The sequence below is a fragment of the Arachis stenosperma genome, chromosome 4 (assembly GCF_014773155.1).
Source record: "Arachis stenosperma cultivar V10309 chromosome 4, arast.V10309.gnm1.PFL2, whole genome shotgun sequence".
Lineage (NCBI taxonomy): Eukaryota > Viridiplantae > Streptophyta > Magnoliopsida > Fabales > Fabaceae > Arachis > Arachis stenosperma.
The window spans coordinates 120,471,487-120,490,226 of record NC_080380.1 but is presented as its reverse complement, the minus strand read 5'-3'; the positions used below and the strand labels follow the sequence as shown (position 1 = coordinate 120,490,226).

The following is an 18,740-nucleotide window of genomic DNA, read 5'->3' as shown; positions in this document are numbered from 1 at the left end:
GTTAGGACCAGTCACTGAAATTGCAACAATGTCTAACATTACGCACCAAGTGGACGTTCTTTCTGCATTATCAACTGCATGAACTTGTAGTTGTACCGATTTTTCTGCATTGCTGAGAAAATAGCTAACAATTCAAATGAGTGAAAAATATTGCATGTATAAGATATAGTTAGAGCAAAAGGATTGGTTACATTCCAAGGTGCTATAGATATAACTGTCAATGTGGATTAAGGCTTGGTTTGGTAAAGTTTTTCGAAGATATGCTTGTACTTTTTAAAATCTCAAGCTCCTTATTTTGTGTTCGGTAAATCAAAAAGACCATGTGTTTGTACTTGCAGTTTTTAAAAGATCGAGATACTTTTGAAAGCACTTAAGATAGAGTTTTTCAAAGTTGATGTTTTTCAAAATTTAAAAGTCTAATATAATCTTATATGTTAACTAATTTTCAAATTTAATGTTTGCATTTATGTCTATTATAGTATTTTTAAAATTTAAAAGCTAGTTTACCAAATGCAATTATTGTTGCTTGTGTTTATTACAAGCTATTTTAAATTTGATTTACCAAACACAAATGCTACAATTTTTAAAAATCTATCTTTTAAAAATTAACTTTTATAAGTTATTTTTAAAAAATAAAAATTTTACCAAACTAAGTCTAAGTAGCACAAAAATTTTGACTCTAACTAGAACCCAATAGAGGGATCAGGGCTTTGCCCAGGTTTAGTTTTATTGAGTTAAGTTTGATTTTGGGTTATACATATATGATGACAAACATGATTTAGGTTGAAAGTCCAAGTCTGTTTAATGAATGCGTACTAGTGATGCAAGCCCATTTGCTTACTCCTTAGCCCAAGTTAATGTTGCTTCAGCAACTCTAAAGCATCAGCCCATTATATGCTAATGAGATACAAATCAAAACATATGAGCATACAGAAAAAGATCTAAATGTTCATGGTTTGAACACATGTAGAAAAGGTAAAGTAACATTCGTCAATATTATGGGACAGCTGTGGCTCTAGCAAAGTAACAAGACACAAGGATAATTCCACTACTCCAAAGACATCAGTAAAGTAAAGTTCAGAATATAGGAGAGCAAAAAATAAAATTGCAAGAGTGCAGAAGTAGTGGAGCAACCTCTCGGATAGCAGAAATAATGGAGCAGAATGAAAAAAAATACATGCCAAGAAAGACAGTAGATCCAAGGACAACAGAGGTGGTAGAGTGGCTCATCAACAAGCAGTGTTAGTGGAGCAGAATGAAAAAAAGATTGCATGCCATTGAAAACAGCTACAACAGGTTGATGGTACAAGGAATCGGAAGAGACAATGAAAAACAAATTGAAAAAGCAAGTTGATTCTATAAAAGAGGCCTCACTCCAACATTTGCAAGACAAGAAAAAGAAAGAAAATCCAAGAGCATTATCTAAACATACTTGAGTTGAATTCTTTTTCTTCTATTTGTGCTTCCTTTCTATTTTTTGTTATAGTTATCTAAAGTTATCTTTCTATAATTGAGAAAAAGGCTAATTATGTGAGTAGAAAAAGTCATGAGAGAAGAGTCAAGAGAGATGCACAAAAAAGCCAAATGAATTATTTCTACATAATTTGGTTTTAGTGAACTAGGATTAGTTCTCCTTGCCAAGTTGGAATAGTACTTGGTGATAATTTGAACCTTGTTAGGTTTCTCTTTTAAGTTGGGACAACACTTGGGAAGCTGAGCCTTGGAGTAGAAAGCTTAGTAAAAGATACTAGATTAATTAGGTTGTAATTAATTAATATTGATGATTGTAATCAATTTGATTATAGTGAAAATTCTACCATGGTTGTGGTGAAAACTAGACATAGATTTCATGGCACATAGAAAACAAACCAGGATACATGCTGGCCTCTTTCTCTTCTTCCATTCTCTGATTTTATCTGGTGTATGAGACAAAACGAAAAAAATCTCTTGCATAATTGACATTCGCAAAAACAGAGCTCAAAATTTTAATTCTGAATTAACTTGATTCGACCACCCCTTCTCAAGTTCTAGCAAATCCATCAATTGGTATCAGAGCAAGGTTTTAAAAAGTCAAGCTTCACAACTTGGAGTAAAGGTTCATGGCCAACAATATGGGTCATAATATCATGGCGTACACACTCACCGAAGGGCAGTCTAACAATAGACTTTCCCACTTCAACGGCAGCAATTATTCATACTGGAAGGAGAGAATGCGAATCTTCGTTCAGTCAATCGACTAGAACATCTGAAAGATTATTATCAATGGACTAGACATTGTAACAAAGGAAAATGCTGATGGAGATGTGGTGCCAAAGGAAGACAATGAGTGGACAAAGAAAAAAAAGAAGAAGGTTGGGCAATCAACCTAATGCACTGTGCTATTAGTTTTGAAGAATACAGAAAAATTTCAAGGTGCAAAATGGCTAAAGAAATTTGGGACAAGCTCAAACTCACCCATGAAGAAACCAAGTAAGTAAGAGAGACCAGGATTAATATGCTGATGAAGGAGTATAAGATGTTTAACATGAAGGAGGATGAAAGTATCGATCAAATATTCGAAAGATTCTCAATAATAATTAATAACCTGGATGCCATAGGGAAGAGCTATTCTGAAGAAACCTTGGTAAGGAATTTTGAGGAGCCTTACTGCCATCGCTGAAAGAAATAATTTGGTAAAAAATCACTTATGATGAGCTAAAAGGCAAGTTGCTAGCCTATGAAACTACTCACATGTCTCAAGACAGAGATGACAAAAACAAAAGTGTAGCATTGAAATAAAAAATGATAGCCAAAGAAGAGAAATCTAATGACAGTTTCTCAGATGAAGAAATGGTACTCTTTGCAAGAAAAATAAGAAGATTACTGAAATTCAAAAATAAAGGCAAAGGAGGTTCTTCATCCAAAGAATTCAAGAAGGATCAACCCAAGTTTATCTATCACCACTACAAGGAATCGGGTCACTTCAAGTCCGACTGTCCTCAATTGAAGAAAGGCAAAAAATCAAAGAAGGACAAAAAGAAAGTGATGATGGCAACATGGGAAGACTTGGAAAATGACACTGATTCTGAAGATGAAGAAGATTCATATCAAGAGGCTCAACTATACTTAATGGCTGACCACACTGATATATAGATGAGGTAGATTTTTCTGACTTATCTATTGATGATGAATTGCACTACATTATCAAAGATTTTACTGTGAATTCTAAGAAACTCTTTGATAAATATGTTAAATACAAGAAAGATAATGAAGCATTGAGAGCTGAAAATGAACATTTATTATAGAAAGTTAAGGCAACCGAAGCTTGTGATGAAAATTCTTTAAAAGGAGAAAATAATGCTTTGAGAGCTAAATTAAATAAATTCAAACTCAAGTATTCGGTTTCAGCCTTTACTAATTTAATTGCTAAAAATGAAAGGTTAAATGAGAAAATTAACAATCTTAATGAAGACTTAGCAAAATTTGTTCAAGGTTCGCAAAATCTTGACAAATTACTTGCTTATCAAAGATCTAGCTTTGAAAAATCATTACTTGGATTCTAAGAGGAAAGCAAATCTATTTTTAAATCAACATTTCAAAAATTTGAAGCTTCCTCTTTGATGTGTGAGCATCTTATACCCTTTTATAATTGTTTTTAGTTAGATTTTATTACGTTTTATTATATTTTAGTGCAAAATTCATCTTTGGATGCTACTTTGAGTTTTTCTTGTGTTTTTTATTCTTTTAGGTGAAATTCGAAACAGTTTGGAGAAGTTTGGAGTAAGAATAGAAAATGTTGTCAGCTTTTCCCCCTGAGCGCTGAACACCCAAACTAGCGTTCAACGCCAGCAAGGGGCGCTCTCCTCTATGAGCGTTCAACGCTCAGACTGGCGCTGAACGCCAACATGCAGACCGAAACACACACCTATTGGGCCTCCAAGTAGATTTTAGTACTTATTAGTTATCTTATTTTATCTTTGTAATTTTTATATTTAAAATAATATCTTTTAGGTTTAGTATTTATTATTTGGTTAGTATTTAAAGGAGGAGATCACCTAGGTTTATTGAGAGATCTTCTTCTTTTTCACATCTTTTTAGAAACCTGTTTTCTTTGTAAAGTTATGAGCAACTAAACCTCCTGGTTAAGGTTAGGAGTTCTGTTTATTTCTATATATTAGGATTATTATTCTTCTATTTTAATTAATGTTTGATTCAATTCTAAGGTATTATTTTTGTTCTTAATCTTATAAATTTGGGTAGAACGAGAGTATGACCCTTATTCTACATAAGCTCTTGTGATTCTCGAGAGAGCTATCTCGCTTGAGCTACAGCTTGAAAACACTCCTCTGGTGGACGAAATTGTGATCACATCAATGTAGTATTCTTTGTTGTTGTATGGAATCATTATTATGGCACTTATGTGTGGACACAACTCCGTTCAACTAACCAGCAAGTGTACTGGGTCGTCCAAGTAATACCTTACGTGAGTAAGGGTCGATCCCACAGAGATTGTTGGTATGAAGCAAGCTATGATCACCTTGTAAATCTCAGTTAGGCAGATTAAATGGTTATGGGTTTCGAAAATTAATAATAAATAGAAAATAAAATAGTAAATAGTTACTCATATAATTCCATGGTGGGAATTTCAGATAGGCGTATGGAGATGCTGTGCTCCCCTCGTATCTCTACTTTTTTATTTCATTCATCCAGTCCTTCTTACTCCTTTCCATGGCAAGCTGTATGTAGGGCATCACCATCATCAATGGCTACTTTTAATCCTCTCGGGAAAATGGTCCTATGCGCTGTCACTGCACGGCTAATCGTCTGGAGGCATCACCCTTGTTGATAGCTACATCCCATCCTCTCAGTGAAAATGGTCCAAATGCTCTGTCACAGCACGGCTAATCATCTGTCGGTTCTCAATCAGGTTGGAGTAGAATCCCTTGATTCTTTTGCGTTTGTCATCACGCCCAGCCTTCAGGAGTTTGAAGCTCGTCACAGTCATTCAATACCGGAATCCTACTCGGAATACCACAGACAAGGTTAGACTTTCCGGATTCCCGGGATCCTACTCGAAATACCACAGACAAGGTTAGACTTTCCAGATCCCCATGAATGCCATCATCTATCTAGCTTATACCACGAAGATTCTGTTGGGGAATCTAAGAGATATGCGCCCAGCCTAGAGTAGAACGGAAGTGGTTGTCAATCACGCGCGTTCATAAGTGAGAATGATGATGAGTGTCACGGATCATCACATTCATCAAAGTGTTGTGCAACGTATATCTTGGAATAAGAATAAAAGAGAATTGAATAGAAAGTAATAGTAATTGTATTGAAACTTGAGCTCCACACCCTTAATCTATGGTGTGCAGAAACTCCACCGTTGAAAATACATAAGTGAAAGGTTCAGGCATGGCCGAATGGCCAGCCCCCTAAAACGTGCTCAATGGCCTCCTAAGATGAAGAATAAAACAAAACTGAGACCAAAGATGAAACGTGTTCAAAAGACGACTAATACATTAGTAAAAAGTCTTATTTATACTAAACTAGCTACTAGGGTTTACATGAGTAAGTAATTAATGCATAAATCCACGTCCGGGGCCCACTTGGTGTGTGTTTGGGTTGAGCTTGATCTATCCACGAGCTGAGACTTTTCTTGGAGTTGAACGCCAAGTTATAACGTGTTTTGGGCGTTCAACTCCGGATCATGACGTGTTTCTGGCGTTTAACTCCAGACAGCAGCATGTACTTGGCGCTCAACGCCAAGTTACGTCATCAATTTCCGAATAAAGTATGAACTATTATATATTGCTGGAAAGCTCTGGATGTCTACTTTCCAACGCCGTTGAGAGCGCGCCATTTGGAGTTCTGTAGCTCCAGAAAATCCATTTCGAGTGCAGGGAAGTTAGATTCCAACAGCATCAGCAGTCCTTTTGTCAGCCTTTTTTCAGAGTTTTACTCAAGTCCCTCAATTTCAGCCAGAAATTACCTGAAATCACATAAAAATACACAAACTCATAGTAAAGTCCAGAAATGTGAATTTAACATAAAAACTAATGAAAGCATCCCTAAAAGTAGCTTGAACTTACTAAAAACTACCTAAAAACAATGCCAAAAAGCGTATAAATTATCCGCTCATCATCCTCCTAAACTGCGAATTACCTGGACTAATTAGGATATGTGACATAAAATCCAGTTAGTTTTGGGTAATTGAGGTTTTTATGGCACTAAACTAGTTTTCTGAATTTCACCATCTGATCTGAATTGAATGACTACGAGAGTGGCTTTTAATGAGGATTAGAGGAAATTAAATCGCTAAGAGATTAGGTTTTGATCACTTATAGTTTGCCATAGAATGAATCATTGATTGTTAAAATAATTGGTAAGACGTTTTAATCCGGAAAGATAAACATCTCCGAGACTTTAACTATTTTTTCATCATTGTTTTACACCAAATCTGTTTATTTGCTTTCTTTTGTTTATGCGTTTACAACAACAACACCCTTTTATTGTTTGCCTGACTAAGTCCAACAAGATAACTATTGCTTGCTCAATCCGACAATCCTCGTAGGATCGACCCTCATTCACCTGAGGTATTATTTGGATGACCCAGTGCACTTGCCGGTTAAGTTGTGCGAGTTCTAAATTTGCGCACCAAATTTTTGTCGCCGTTGCCGGAAATTGTTCGTGATTGACAACTACCGGTTGTCTTGTTGCTTAGATTAGGTATTTTTTATTATTTTTTGTTTAATTATATCTCTCTTGATTTTCGAAATCTTTCTTATTTAGGTTTCTTAATTTTCGATTGTTATCTTATTTATCTTTTCCTTAATTTCAATTTTTTTCTTTTATTTTAGCTATCTTATTTTTATTTGATTTCAAATTTTAAGTTTGGTGTCCTTAGTGATTTTTTTTTGTTTAATTAATTTCTTTTTAATTTTCGAATCATATCTTGTTTATTTTTCTTGATTTTCGATCTTTATTTTATTTATTTTTTTTATTTTTAAATTTTGTTTTAGCTAATTTATTTTTTATTTAATTTCAAATGCCAAGTTTGGTGTCCTTTAATATCTCCTTTAGATCTTGCATTCTTATTTATAGAATTTTCTTTTTTTAGCTAATTGTTTACTTTATCTTATTTTATTTCTTTTAGTATATCTCATTGGGAGTTTTCTACACTCTTTAACATAGAGACTGCCATGCCACCTCTTTTTCTTTGTTTCTTGTTATCTATGAGCAAGAACAGGGATAAGGAATCCCTACTTGATTTTGATCCTGAATTTGAGAGGATCTTAAGGTAGCATTTACAACAAACCCAAGCTTATAAACCGGAGAGAATCTCACAGAACTTTTTGAGAAGGAACCACTATGGCAGCTAACAATCTAAACGCTGGAGAAGAAGCAAGGAAGGTGCTTGACTCATACACTATACCTACTACTGACTTCTATGGGCGCAACATATCAATACCTATCATTGGTTCCAATAACTTCGAGGTTAAGCCTCAATTGGTCACTCTAGTGCAACAAAATTATCAGTTTCATGGACTCTCGCAGGAGGACCCCAACAAGTTCATATTTGATTTCCTGCAAATATATGATACTGTTAAGACAAATGGAGTGAACCTCGAGGTTTACAAGCTCATGCTCTTTTCTTTTGTTGTAAGGGACAAAACAAAGCTATGGCTGGATTCTCAACTTAAAGAGAGCTTGGACATATAGGATAAGGTGGTCACTAAATTTTTGGCCAAGTTCTTTTCATCCCAAAAATTGAGTAAACTTAGAGTGAAAGTCTAGACCTTCAAATAGAAATTACCTTCAAACTGAGTAAGCTTATAATTTAATTACTTTTTAACTTTTTCTCACTCACTTTCTTTCAATGCTCCCTACCTTTTAACACACCCTTTCTTTTCTCTTATCACCTTTATTTCGTTTTTTTTTTTCAACTCACTTAATATAATATATGCTTATTTTTTTTAGAAGGTCTACTATATAAATTTTTAAAAATATCCACACTATAAATTTTATGTGTTTAACTTAGTGACACCAAGCATTTACCTATTTGCAATGTCTGAACATTTTAAATTGAAGTTGTATCAATTATGACACTGGTGTTTGGTATAATTTTGTTTCATTTTAATGATATTAATTAGTTATTATAATTTGTTGCTAATAACTAACTTTATTTTTACTTGTTATGTTACTAGACCATTCAACAAGTTCATTCTTGATAATTTATGTTTATTTTTTGTTATTGGTTTGTCATTAGCTAGAATCATCCATAGAGAACTATTTAATTTTTAATTAATAAAAATATTTTTTTTTAAATTTAATATTTTTATATTAACCCAATTTTTTTAAAAGAGGTGAGCAAATTTTAATTAAAAAAATTAAGTAAAAAATTTAATTTTTTTATTATTTTATATAATTTAATAAAAATATGTTTATTATTTAAATATAATATTATATTAATAAAAAATAAAATTATCCACTATAAAACTTCAATTCATTTGATAAAATATTTCAAACACTAGAATTCAATTCAATTTTATACTTTTTCTCAGTCATTTAAAACACTAAAATTCAATTTAATTTTATACTTTTTCTCGTTCATTCAAAACATTAGAATTCAATTCAATTCTATATTAATTAAAAGTTTTTAAATAAGACATCAAAAATATGTCACGTCAATTTTATCATTAAGTATAAAATTTTAATTTTTATATAATAAAATAAATAAATTATCTCTAAAATAAATATAATATTAAATATAACAAATATATAATTTTAAATATTATATACATAAAATTATAAATATTAAATTAAATAAGATAAATTTAAATATTCTATCTCTAGCATTACTCTAAGATATAATACTTTTCAAATAAGCAATAAATTATTTGCTGCATGCTCTAGAATTTTAGAAGCATAAACTCTTTCCTTTTTGGAGCTTGGTTTACGTAATATGTAATTACACACATAAAATAAAAATTAAATTTTTGTTATATATCTTTATAGTTATGTCTTTAAATTTAAGAAATTTAATATAAACATTTTAATTTGTTTAATAAATCGAAATATATTTTTGGCTCAGATTTAGCGATATATATATAACGAAACGGATAGAAACGGGTATCACTGCCTCCGACCCAATGAAAGACTGGCATGTCGCAACATCCATAATTGCTAGTCCTAAACCCATTTTTTTAAACCTTTTCTCCTACTAAGTTGCATCTTGTCGAGTTATGCAGTGGTTTTAGAAAAGACAAACTAGGATTCACTGGTAAAAATTAGGATGGAAAATATAATTTTATTTGAAAGAAATAGTAAATTTGAGGATTCAGATTACATTTAACTTCAATCTTCTGTTTTGATGTGTGAAAAGTTTATTGAGCAAAAATCTAAGAATTAATAAAATCTTAAAAACACATGCATGTTGCAAAGAAAAGTTAAACTGTCTAAAGAGCAAGAACATGGTATACTACCTTCATAAATATGAGCTAACAGTAAGAGCTGCATTATCCAATTGTCATAAACACATCCTTGTTCTGTTTTACAAATGGATTATTCTTCATTTATCATATTCAACTCTTCGACCATATCTCAAATTAAAAACCAGCAATAAAAGCATACCTCAAACACATCTATATAACAAATATGTAGTTTTCTGAAACATTTCATAACCATGCATTATTGCATGTGTAACTATGTATGTATCAATGGATGCACACATGCATGCATCACTTTTGCTACTTTATTACAACTTAGGTCTCATGATAAAATAAAAAAAAGATAAAAATTGAACTTAGTTGTTGCTGCTTTCTCTCACTTGCCTTGATGACCTGCTCAACAGAATCATTATTTTTACACAACTGATTATCAGAATTCAAAAACAAACAAAGATCAAGAAATACAAAATATGAGAAACAAATAGAGAGAGCGAAACTTACACTTTGTCTTCCTGGTTATTCAACTTAGACACATTATTGAGACATCCACCTTAGAGTTCTATAATTTTTCCCTCCATGCTGCTGATATATAAAATCAAGCTGAGGGAAGACCCTGTAAAGAATGTTATCCACATGATTCCAGTACCAAAACCTCCATCTCTTGCAGAACAACATTGGCATAATAATAATGCCAAGTCCAAAGACAGAACCCAACTCCACACTCAAGATACTCCAATCAACAAAACTGCCAGAATCTGAGTTTACTTTTGATGGTGGTGGTGGCAGAATTGGGCCAGAGCAATTATTTGTTAATGGTGGTCCACATAAGCCTGCATTTCCTAGAAAGGAACCTTCTGAGAAGGACTGAAGCTGTGTACCTGTTGGGATTCTTCCAAATAACTGATTGTATGAAAGATTTAGGTATGAAAGGAAATTTAAACTTGCAAGTTGAGTGGGAATTCGTCCACCAAATTCGTTACCGGATAGGTCCAACGACTCGAGTTGCTTTAAATTCCCTATGGAGGATGGGATTTGGCCATTGAAAGAATTATGTGAGAAGTTAAGAACATGAAGTCTTGTGAAATTCATAAGCTCTTCTGGTATTGGCCCTTGAAAGTTGTTGAATGAGAAGTCTATAGAAGTGAAATCACTTAAGATTTTAACCATCTCCAATTGTAAGCCTTTGTTGGTAATTATCATGGAATCCTGGTAGTTTCTCATAAAGAAGCCTACGACTTCATATTGGTTTTGCTTTTCACCAACACCAAGCATCATTGTGACCCAACTTTTGAAGTATTCTCCAGGAAGTAAACCACTAAAATTATTGAAAGACAGATCAATAATTTGGAGGGATTGCCAAGAACCATTTATCTTGGGACATTCAATGTGACCCTGCAGTCTGTTTTCGCGCAAAACTACGACACGAATTGTGGATAACCTCCTCAAGAAGCATGGGTACACATCATAAATCTGATTATTTCCAAGATGCAAGACTTCAAGTGTTGTGCAATTCACAAGAGAGTGGGGAATTCGGCCTCTAAGTAGATTTCCATTTAGATGTAGAATCTTTAGTGCAGAATGTTGAGGAAATGCATCAGGAATGTGGCCATCAAGCTTGTTATGCTCCAGATTTAGTACCTTAAGATACTCCATCCGCATTAAACAATCTGGAATCTCCCCTTTCAACTGATTATAGGAAAAATCAAGAGCTTGAAGATATGACATCTTGCACAAGGATTGAGGAAGGTTCCCAGATAAACTATTGTTGGAGAAAGACAAGAAAAATGTGGAAGACATATAAGTGCTAATATCTGATGGAATGATAGAGCTGAAGTTGTTCATCGAGCAGTCCAAAAAATAAAGTTGTTTTGAGAGAAATGTTGGAAAGTTCCCTTGGATTTGGTTAGAGTGAAGGTCAATGAAGTACAAAGAGGCACTAACATTCTGTATCGGCTCTTCAAACATGGTGAACAAATTGTTGGAGATGTTTAAGAAAGTAAGGGAGGAAAATTGCCAAATCCACCTTGGTATAGGTCCTTGAATAAGATTTCCTGAGAGGTCTAAATTGGATAATCTAGACTGATTTCGCATCAAATTGCAGGAAGCCAAATTTACATCCCACTTTCTGAGGATGGAAGATATGCCCAAGTCAGTAGTAACATTTGCTTCTATGCCCAAGTCAGTAACATTTGCTTCTATCAACAAGCTATTGTGTGAAAAATCTAGTGTAGTTAGATTTTCAAGCCTCCGAAACATTTTTGTGTATATTGTAACATTTAATTTGTTTGAAGACAACAGGAGTTCTTCTAGTGACTTGAGTTGAAAAATGAATTCAGGAATGGGGCCTTGCAAGTCATTATTGCTCAAATCCAGAGTCTTTAACATGGTGGAAGATAAGTTTGGAAATTCATGTGGGAATGCTTGAAGATTGTTCTTGTAAAGTTTAAGATATTTTAGCAATGGAAGTTCAAAAATAGAAGAAGGTAGGCTTCCGTTGAGGCGATTGGCCCCTAAATCAATGTAGTTCAACTCCATGAAGCCTTTGAAGTGATCAGATGTAATTGAACCTGTTAAATCATTGTGAGACAGGTCTAAATGAGTGAGATTCTTGAACATATTGAAGGATGGAATTGGCCCTTGTATATTGTTACTGCTTAAGTCTATATGGCTCAAGAACATGGTAGAAGATAAATTTGAAAACTCAAGTGGGTGACTCTGAAAATTATTGTTGGAAAGTACAATGGTTTGTAGCAATGGGAGTTCAAAAAGATAAGAAGGCGGGCTTCCATTGAAGAAATTGTTAGACACATCTATATGGGTCAGTTTCTTGGACATGTTAAAAGATGGAATTGAATTGGTGAACTTGTTATATCCCAAATCCAAAATAGTGAGTTCCATGAGGTTTGACATTGAACTGGGGAGTGTTCCACTAAATTGGCTGTCAGAAAGATCTAAGATGGACAACTTCCTCAACTTACTTATAGAACCCGGTACTGCTCCTGACAACTTTGTCATACTCAACTTCAGGGTCTGGAGATGATCATTTGATGCGAATTCCAGCAAAGAACCATACAGGTTTGTATTGTCAGATATATCTATAAAAGATAATGCTGGTATCTGAAAGATCTTCTCTGGAAACTTCCCTCTCAATTCACAGCCACTAAGGCTTAGAGTGGATAGACTTTTGAAATTGGCAAAGGTTTCCGGCACCACAGATGAGAAGTCGTTCCCATCAAGGCGAATCGTGGAGAGATTCTTAAGTTTGTGAAGCGCGGAATCAAGGGGGCCTAAGAGATTGCAATATGACATGCTTATTTCTTGTAGGCCAGGGAGTTGCAACAAAGCATTGCACCATTCCTGTCCCGAAGCACTTATTTCAACATAATCAAGATGCAAGTACCTGATCCTAGTGAGGTTTTGGACTACCTTCTGCAGATTTGGAATATTTAGTTCAATGGATGAGGAGATATCAAGAGTAACCAACCTTGTCAACTGAGAAATCTCCATTGGAATCTCCCCCACAAAGAAAGCATGTGACAGATTCAGATAAGTTAAGTTCTTCAACTTGCTGAATCCAGATGGTATCTTAGAATGGAAGTTGTTGGTAGCCAAATTCAAAACTTGGAGATTCTGAAGACTAAAAAGGCTACTGGAATTGTCAAAACCCCCACAGATTGATTCCTCGCTAAGGTCGAGACCAGAAACATGCCCCTTGTTATCACAGGTTACACCTGTCCATCGACAGCAATCAATGGTTTCATTCCAGGACACCAGTTTGCTTGAATGTTCATGCTCGAATATGAAGCTGCTCTTTAGTTGAAGCAGCAATGATTGTTGATCCTCAAGACATTGGCCATGGACCAATGTGACAGCAACAGCAAGGTGAGTCCAGCAGCAGTAGCAGAATATGAAGGAAAGCCATGAAACTAACGGAATGTTCATTGCACACTATTTGAAGAGACACCACACAACACAACTCAAGGCTCAGAAAGTTTAGAGACAGAGAAATGAATGACCAAAAGCATAGAAATGTTTTGAGCACGGCATGATCAAAGAGACAGACTCAGACTCGGTAACTGAAGATATTTGTCAAAGTAAACCATGCTCGTACAGAGAAAACAATGTCATAAACTCATAATTTCATGCCGTGTCATACATTTTCCATGTTAGTAGTCCCTTTCTGTCGGAAGATTTTTCCATGTTCTAGCTTGTGAAATGGGGCGTGAATATTAGGAATTTTAGATGAATTTCCACCGCTACTGTTATGGTGGATTCTCATATCATTTTAGATGATGGAGCTAAACATTCATTATTTCAATATTTTGGACAATGGGGCTGAAATTATTTGCATGGTATTAGAGTAATTACTGTCTTGTTAAATTGATCGGTGGCTACTGGCTAGTGACTACAAAATACTTTGGAAAAGCTACTATTTGTATCCATGAATTTTGTGAACGCTGACAAGAGTACCCATAGAAGAAGAAAAGTGACTTTGTACCCATAAAAGACTGGATCCGTCTGTCGATAGTACCCGAACGTCATTAAAACATTAGCTCTGTTTACTTAATGGCCAACATGGCACATTAAGTGCTTACCTGGCTTTGAATCAGCAGTCTGATGTGTCCAAGCATGTTGTTACCGTTATAACATCACTCAATTTCCTAATTTATCGTTAACTGCTTTCCCAATTTCAATTTAAAAACCCTAGAATGTCTAGGAGAAGCAGAGGTTCGAATGGAAGCATCAGCAAAGAAGGGACTTCGTCTTCCAAGAGGGGTGAAGAGAAGACTTTGTCTGAGAGATGCTTTTGTGGATAGGGTGTGGTGTTGCTACAATTTGGAACCTTAACAAATCCTGGGAGATGGTTCGTAAGGTGTCCTCTATGGAAGGTAAGTCTTTTTGTTTTTGTGGTTCTGTTCAGATTAACTTATTTGTGAACGATTCTTTATTCCTCCTTTTCATGCTACAGACGATAGATTGCAAGTATTTTGTATGGGTGGATAAGATTAACGGAGGATGGGAGGGATTAGCAAGAGCCCTTGTTAGAAAAAATCAAGATAGCTCATGTGGTAACTATGAGGTCAATGTCACTAGGCAAAGAAGAGAGATTCAAGAGAATAGTGTGAAGATCTTGTTAAAGATAGGGAAGCTCCAAGGTGAAATTTGAACTATTAGATCATGGATTATAACAATTTTTTTGAGTTTATTAATTTGTGTAGGCCTGAATCTACTCCAGTTAATCAATATGTAACTGTGCGTATGGTGTATGTTGTCCTGGGTCTTTTTGTGCAGCTATTTGGTTTCAATGATGATGAACTTCAAAGCTGTTTGGTTTCGATGATGATGAACTTCAAAACTCTGTTAATATATTCAGTTGTTGTGAAAAAGTCAAGTTGTGTTATGACATTAGTGTCCATGATTGTTAATGTATTTGATATCTGAGATATTGGAGCTAACACAATTTTGACAAAAAAGGACATATAAATGTCGTGATTTAACAAATCTAGCTGGAAACCTGGTATTGTATACTAAATAGCGAAATTGTAACCTGGAAATGGAACTAAATATTCATTCCATAAGGTATAATAAACCTTAACATAATTTTAACACTAGCATTTAGCAACAAAAGCCTCAAAACAAGTGTATGAGTCTGATATAGCAGTAGCAAATTAAATGTACCTAATAGTACCAATACAAACCATGAACATGAAAGCATTAGGTTGTGAAATATAAGCTCTAGGCATAAGTTATAAAAAAACCATAGTATCAGAGTTGATAGAGCTCTCATTACAGTAAGTCCTTGATCAAAAAACAAAGTCACACCAGAAACTCCTATTTGTTGGGTGTGGAGTTGCTGCTGCCACTAGAAACTCCGTTGTTGTTGCTACTTGAAGATGCTCCTGGTGGTGGGTGGAACCCAGGTGCTGGCCATCTGCCTGCTGTTTGAATTGTGGATGGTGGAGTTGGCATGAAGTGCATAAATCTTGTAGTCATCCCTCAACTTGCACCATGCATTGTTTGTCTGGTAACCTTTGGAGGAGGTTGGTTAGTTGGTGATGTAGGCCTAACAACAGAAGATTGTGGTGTGGTAGGCGTTATGGGAGTAGGTTGTGGTGGGACAGGTCTAAGGGGAGAAGGTTGTGACGGTGGTGGCCTCTTAACGTTTCTCCTCCTAATTGGTCTCTTGGACATGGTTGGATTCATGATAGGTCTAGGTGGCACATATGCAGTTGAGGAGTTAGAAGGTAGAGGTCTTACTGCCATAGGTTCTTCAGAAGGATTCACACAGTTTAAATCATCAACATTCACCTATAAATGGGTAATTGCATTAAGTCAAATGTTTAATGCAAGATAAATTTATCTTCATGCCAATAAGTAGAAGAAGAGAGTGCATATAAATAACTTACATTGGGTGAATCTGAAGCTGATGCTTCAGCATCTGCTGCCTCCAAAGTCTCTTCCCAATACATCTCTTGCTCTCTGACAGCATCCTCATCAAGATCATCAACAGCCATACCTTCAATTGTTGCTACTGCACCCTGATGTTGACTACCACTACCTGCTGCAGCTCTTTCGCTAGCCATAGCTTCTTTCTTCTTGTCACATCCTCTGCTGTTATGACCAGTTTGAGACAACAGCAGCAATAATTGCAATTTTAATTTTTTTTTATAAGACAATCAATATGCACAAGTAAACGAAGGAGATATTGAATGTTAAGTTATACCTTCATACAATATTTACATTTAATGGGGCCATATCTCCTCTTTTCTCTATGGGGACCGGGATTCTCTCTAGGACCATCTCTATGACTGTCTCTCTTTTTAGTAGGTCTCCCAATAGGTTTCCTATACACAGGAGGCAACAATGGATAGTGATTTCCCTTCTCCCAGTATTCTTGGCTTGGGATAGGTTGAACTGTCCACTGATATGCTAGGTTGTCTGCTCCTATAGTAAGCCAGTTGTGAGCAAAGTCCTCGGTCCTGCGATTTTGGTATGCAATGGCAGCACAAGCATGCTGATGAGCGGATAATTTATACGCTTTTTGGCATTGTTTTTAGGTAGTTTTTAGTATGATCTAGCTACTTTTAGGGATGTTTTCATTAGTTTTTATGCTAAATTCACATTTCTGGACTTTACTATGAGTTTGTGTATTTTTCTGTGATTTCAAGTATTTTCTGGTTGAAATTGAGGGACCTGAGCAAAACTCTGAAAAGAAGGCTGACAAAGGACTGCTGATGCTGTTGGAATCTGACCTCCCTGCACTCGAAATGAATTTTCTGGAGCTACAGAACTCCAAATGGTGCGCTCTCAATGGCGTTGGAAAGTAGACATCTAGAGCTTTCCAGAAATATATAATAGTTTATACTTTATTCGTAATTAGACGATGTAAACTGTTGCTCAACGCCAGTTCCATGCTGCATTCTAGAGTCAAACGCCAGAAACACGTCACGAACCAGAGTTGAACGCCCAAAGCACGTTACAACTTGGAGTTCAACTCCAAGAGAAGCCTCAGCTCGTGGATAGATCAAGCTCAGCCCAAGCACATACCAAGTGGGCCCTGGAAGTGGATTTATGCATCAATTACTTACTTTTGTAAACCCTAGTAGCTAGTCTAGTATAAATAGGACCTTTTACTATTATATTTTCATCATGGATTGTATTTTTGATCCTGTGATCACGTTTTGAGGGCTGGCCATTCGGCCATGCCTGGACCTTCATCACTTATGTATTTTCAACAGTGGAGTTTCTACACACCATAGATTAAGGGTGTGGAGTTCTACTGTACCTCGAGTTTTAATGCAAGTACTACTATTTTCTATTCAATTCGACTTATTCTTATTCTAAGATATTCGTTGCACTTCAACATGATGAATGTGATGATCCGTGACACTCATCATCATTCTCACCTATGAACGCGTGACTGACAACCACTTCTGTTCTACCTTAGACCGGGCGCATATCTCTTGGATTCCTTAATCAGAATCTTCGTGGTATAAGCTAGAATTGATGGCGGCATTCATGGGAATCCGGAAAGTCTAGTGATGATCCGTGACACTCTCATCATTCTCACCTATGAACGCGTGACTGACAACCACTTCTGTTCTACCTTAGACCTGGCGCATATCTCTTGGATTCCTTAATCAGAATCTTCGTGGTATAAGCTAGAATTGATGGCGGCATTCATGGGATCCGAAAGTCTAACCTTGTCTGTGGTATTCCGAGTAGGATCCGGGATTGATGACTGTGACGAGTTTCAAACTCGCGATTGCTGTGGGGTGATGACAAACGCAAAGAATCAGGGATTCTATTCCAACATGATCGATAACCGACAGATGATTAGTCGTGCTGTGACAGAGCATTTGGACCATTTTCACTGAGAGGATGGGATGTAGCCATTGACAACGGTGACGCCCTACATACAGCTTGCCATGGAAAGGAAAAAGAAGGATTGAAGGAAGACAGTAGGAAAGCAGAGATCCAACAAGGACAAGCACCTCCACGCACTTATCTGAAATTTCCACTAATGAATTTACATAAGTATTTCTATCCTTTATTATTTAATTAAGTATCTCTTTATATTTTCCGAAAACCACTATCAATTTGAATCCGCCTGACTGAGATTTACAAGGTGACCATAGCTTGCTTCATACCAACAATCTCTGTGGGATCGACCCTTACTCACGTAAGGTATTACTTGGACGACCCAGTACACTTGCTGGTTAGTTGTGCGGAGTTGTGACAAAGTGTAATTCATGTTTAAGAGCACCAAGTCTTCGGAGCCATTGTTGATGATCACAATTTCGTCCACCAAGTTTTTGGCGCCGTTGCCGGGGGTTGTTCGAGTATGGACAACTGACGGTTCATCTTGTTGCTCAGATTAGGTAATTTTCTTTTTATTTTTCTTTCAAAAAGTTTTCAAAAATCTTTCAAAAATTTTCTTTATTTTCGTTTTTCTAAAGAATATTTTCGAAAAATAATAATAATAATAATAATAATAATAATAATAATAATAATAATAATATAATAATAATAATAAAAATAAAAATACAAAAAAATAATAAAATCATAAAATTAAAAAATATTTTATGATTCTTGTTTGAGTCTAGTGTCAATTTTTAAGTTTGGTGTCAATTGCATGCTTTAAAATTTTTTCTTGCATTTTTCGAAAAATTTATGCATTCATAGTGTTCTTCATGATCTTCAAGTTGTTCTTGGTAAATCTTCTTGTTTGATCATGATGTTTTCTTGTTTTGTGTTTTTTGTTGTTTTTCATGTGCATTTTTGCATTCATAGTGTCCATGCATTAAAGAT

At 35.3% G+C, this 18,740-nt stretch overlaps 2 protein-coding genes across 2 annotated transcripts; both read right to left on the bottom strand.

Moving 5' to 3' along the window:
• Positions 1-9,611: 9,611 nt before the first annotated feature.
• LOC130975396 (receptor-like protein 33) lies at positions 9,612-13,370 on the bottom strand. The gene is made up of 3 exons (XM_057900198.1): positions 12,237-13,370; positions 9,930-12,035; positions 9,612-9,821 (listed from the first exon to the last, which is right to left on the bottom strand). Exons 1-2 carry the CDS (start codon positions 13,368-13,370, stop codon positions 9,963-9,965), a joined length of 3,207 nt encoding a protein of 1,068 aa, XP_057756181.1. The 3' UTR covers positions 9,612-9,821; positions 9,930-9,962.
• Positions 13,371-15,425: 2,055 nt separating this feature from the next.
• On the bottom strand, positions 15,426-16,012 carry LOC130975395 (proline-rich receptor-like protein kinase PERK2). The gene is made up of 2 exons (XM_057900197.1): positions 15,836-16,012; positions 15,426-15,737 (listed from the first exon to the last, which is right to left on the bottom strand). Exons 1-2 carry the CDS (start codon positions 16,010-16,012, stop codon positions 15,426-15,428), a joined length of 489 nt encoding a protein of 162 aa, XP_057756180.1.
• Between the last annotated feature and the right edge of the window lie 2,728 nt (positions 16,013-18,740).

Bases quoted from the DNA above. Each gene is read 5' to 3' on its own strand.
- LOC130975396 (XM_057900198.1), bottom strand. From the start codon at position 13,370: ATGAACATTCCGTTAGTTTCATGGCTTTCCTTCATATTCTGCTACTGC. The intron at 12,036-12,236 runs GTGTCTAACAAT...AATATGTTCAAG, and splicing joins AGAAACTGACCCATATAGAT to AATCTCACTCATTTAGACCT.
- LOC130975395 (XM_057900197.1), bottom strand. From the start codon at position 16,012: ATGGCTAGCGAAAGAGCTGCAGCAGGTAGTGGTAGTCAACATCAGGGT. The intron at 15,738-15,835 runs GTAAGTTATTTA...ACCCATTTATAG, and splicing joins CAGCTTCAGATTCACCCAAT to GTGAATGTTGATGATTTAAA.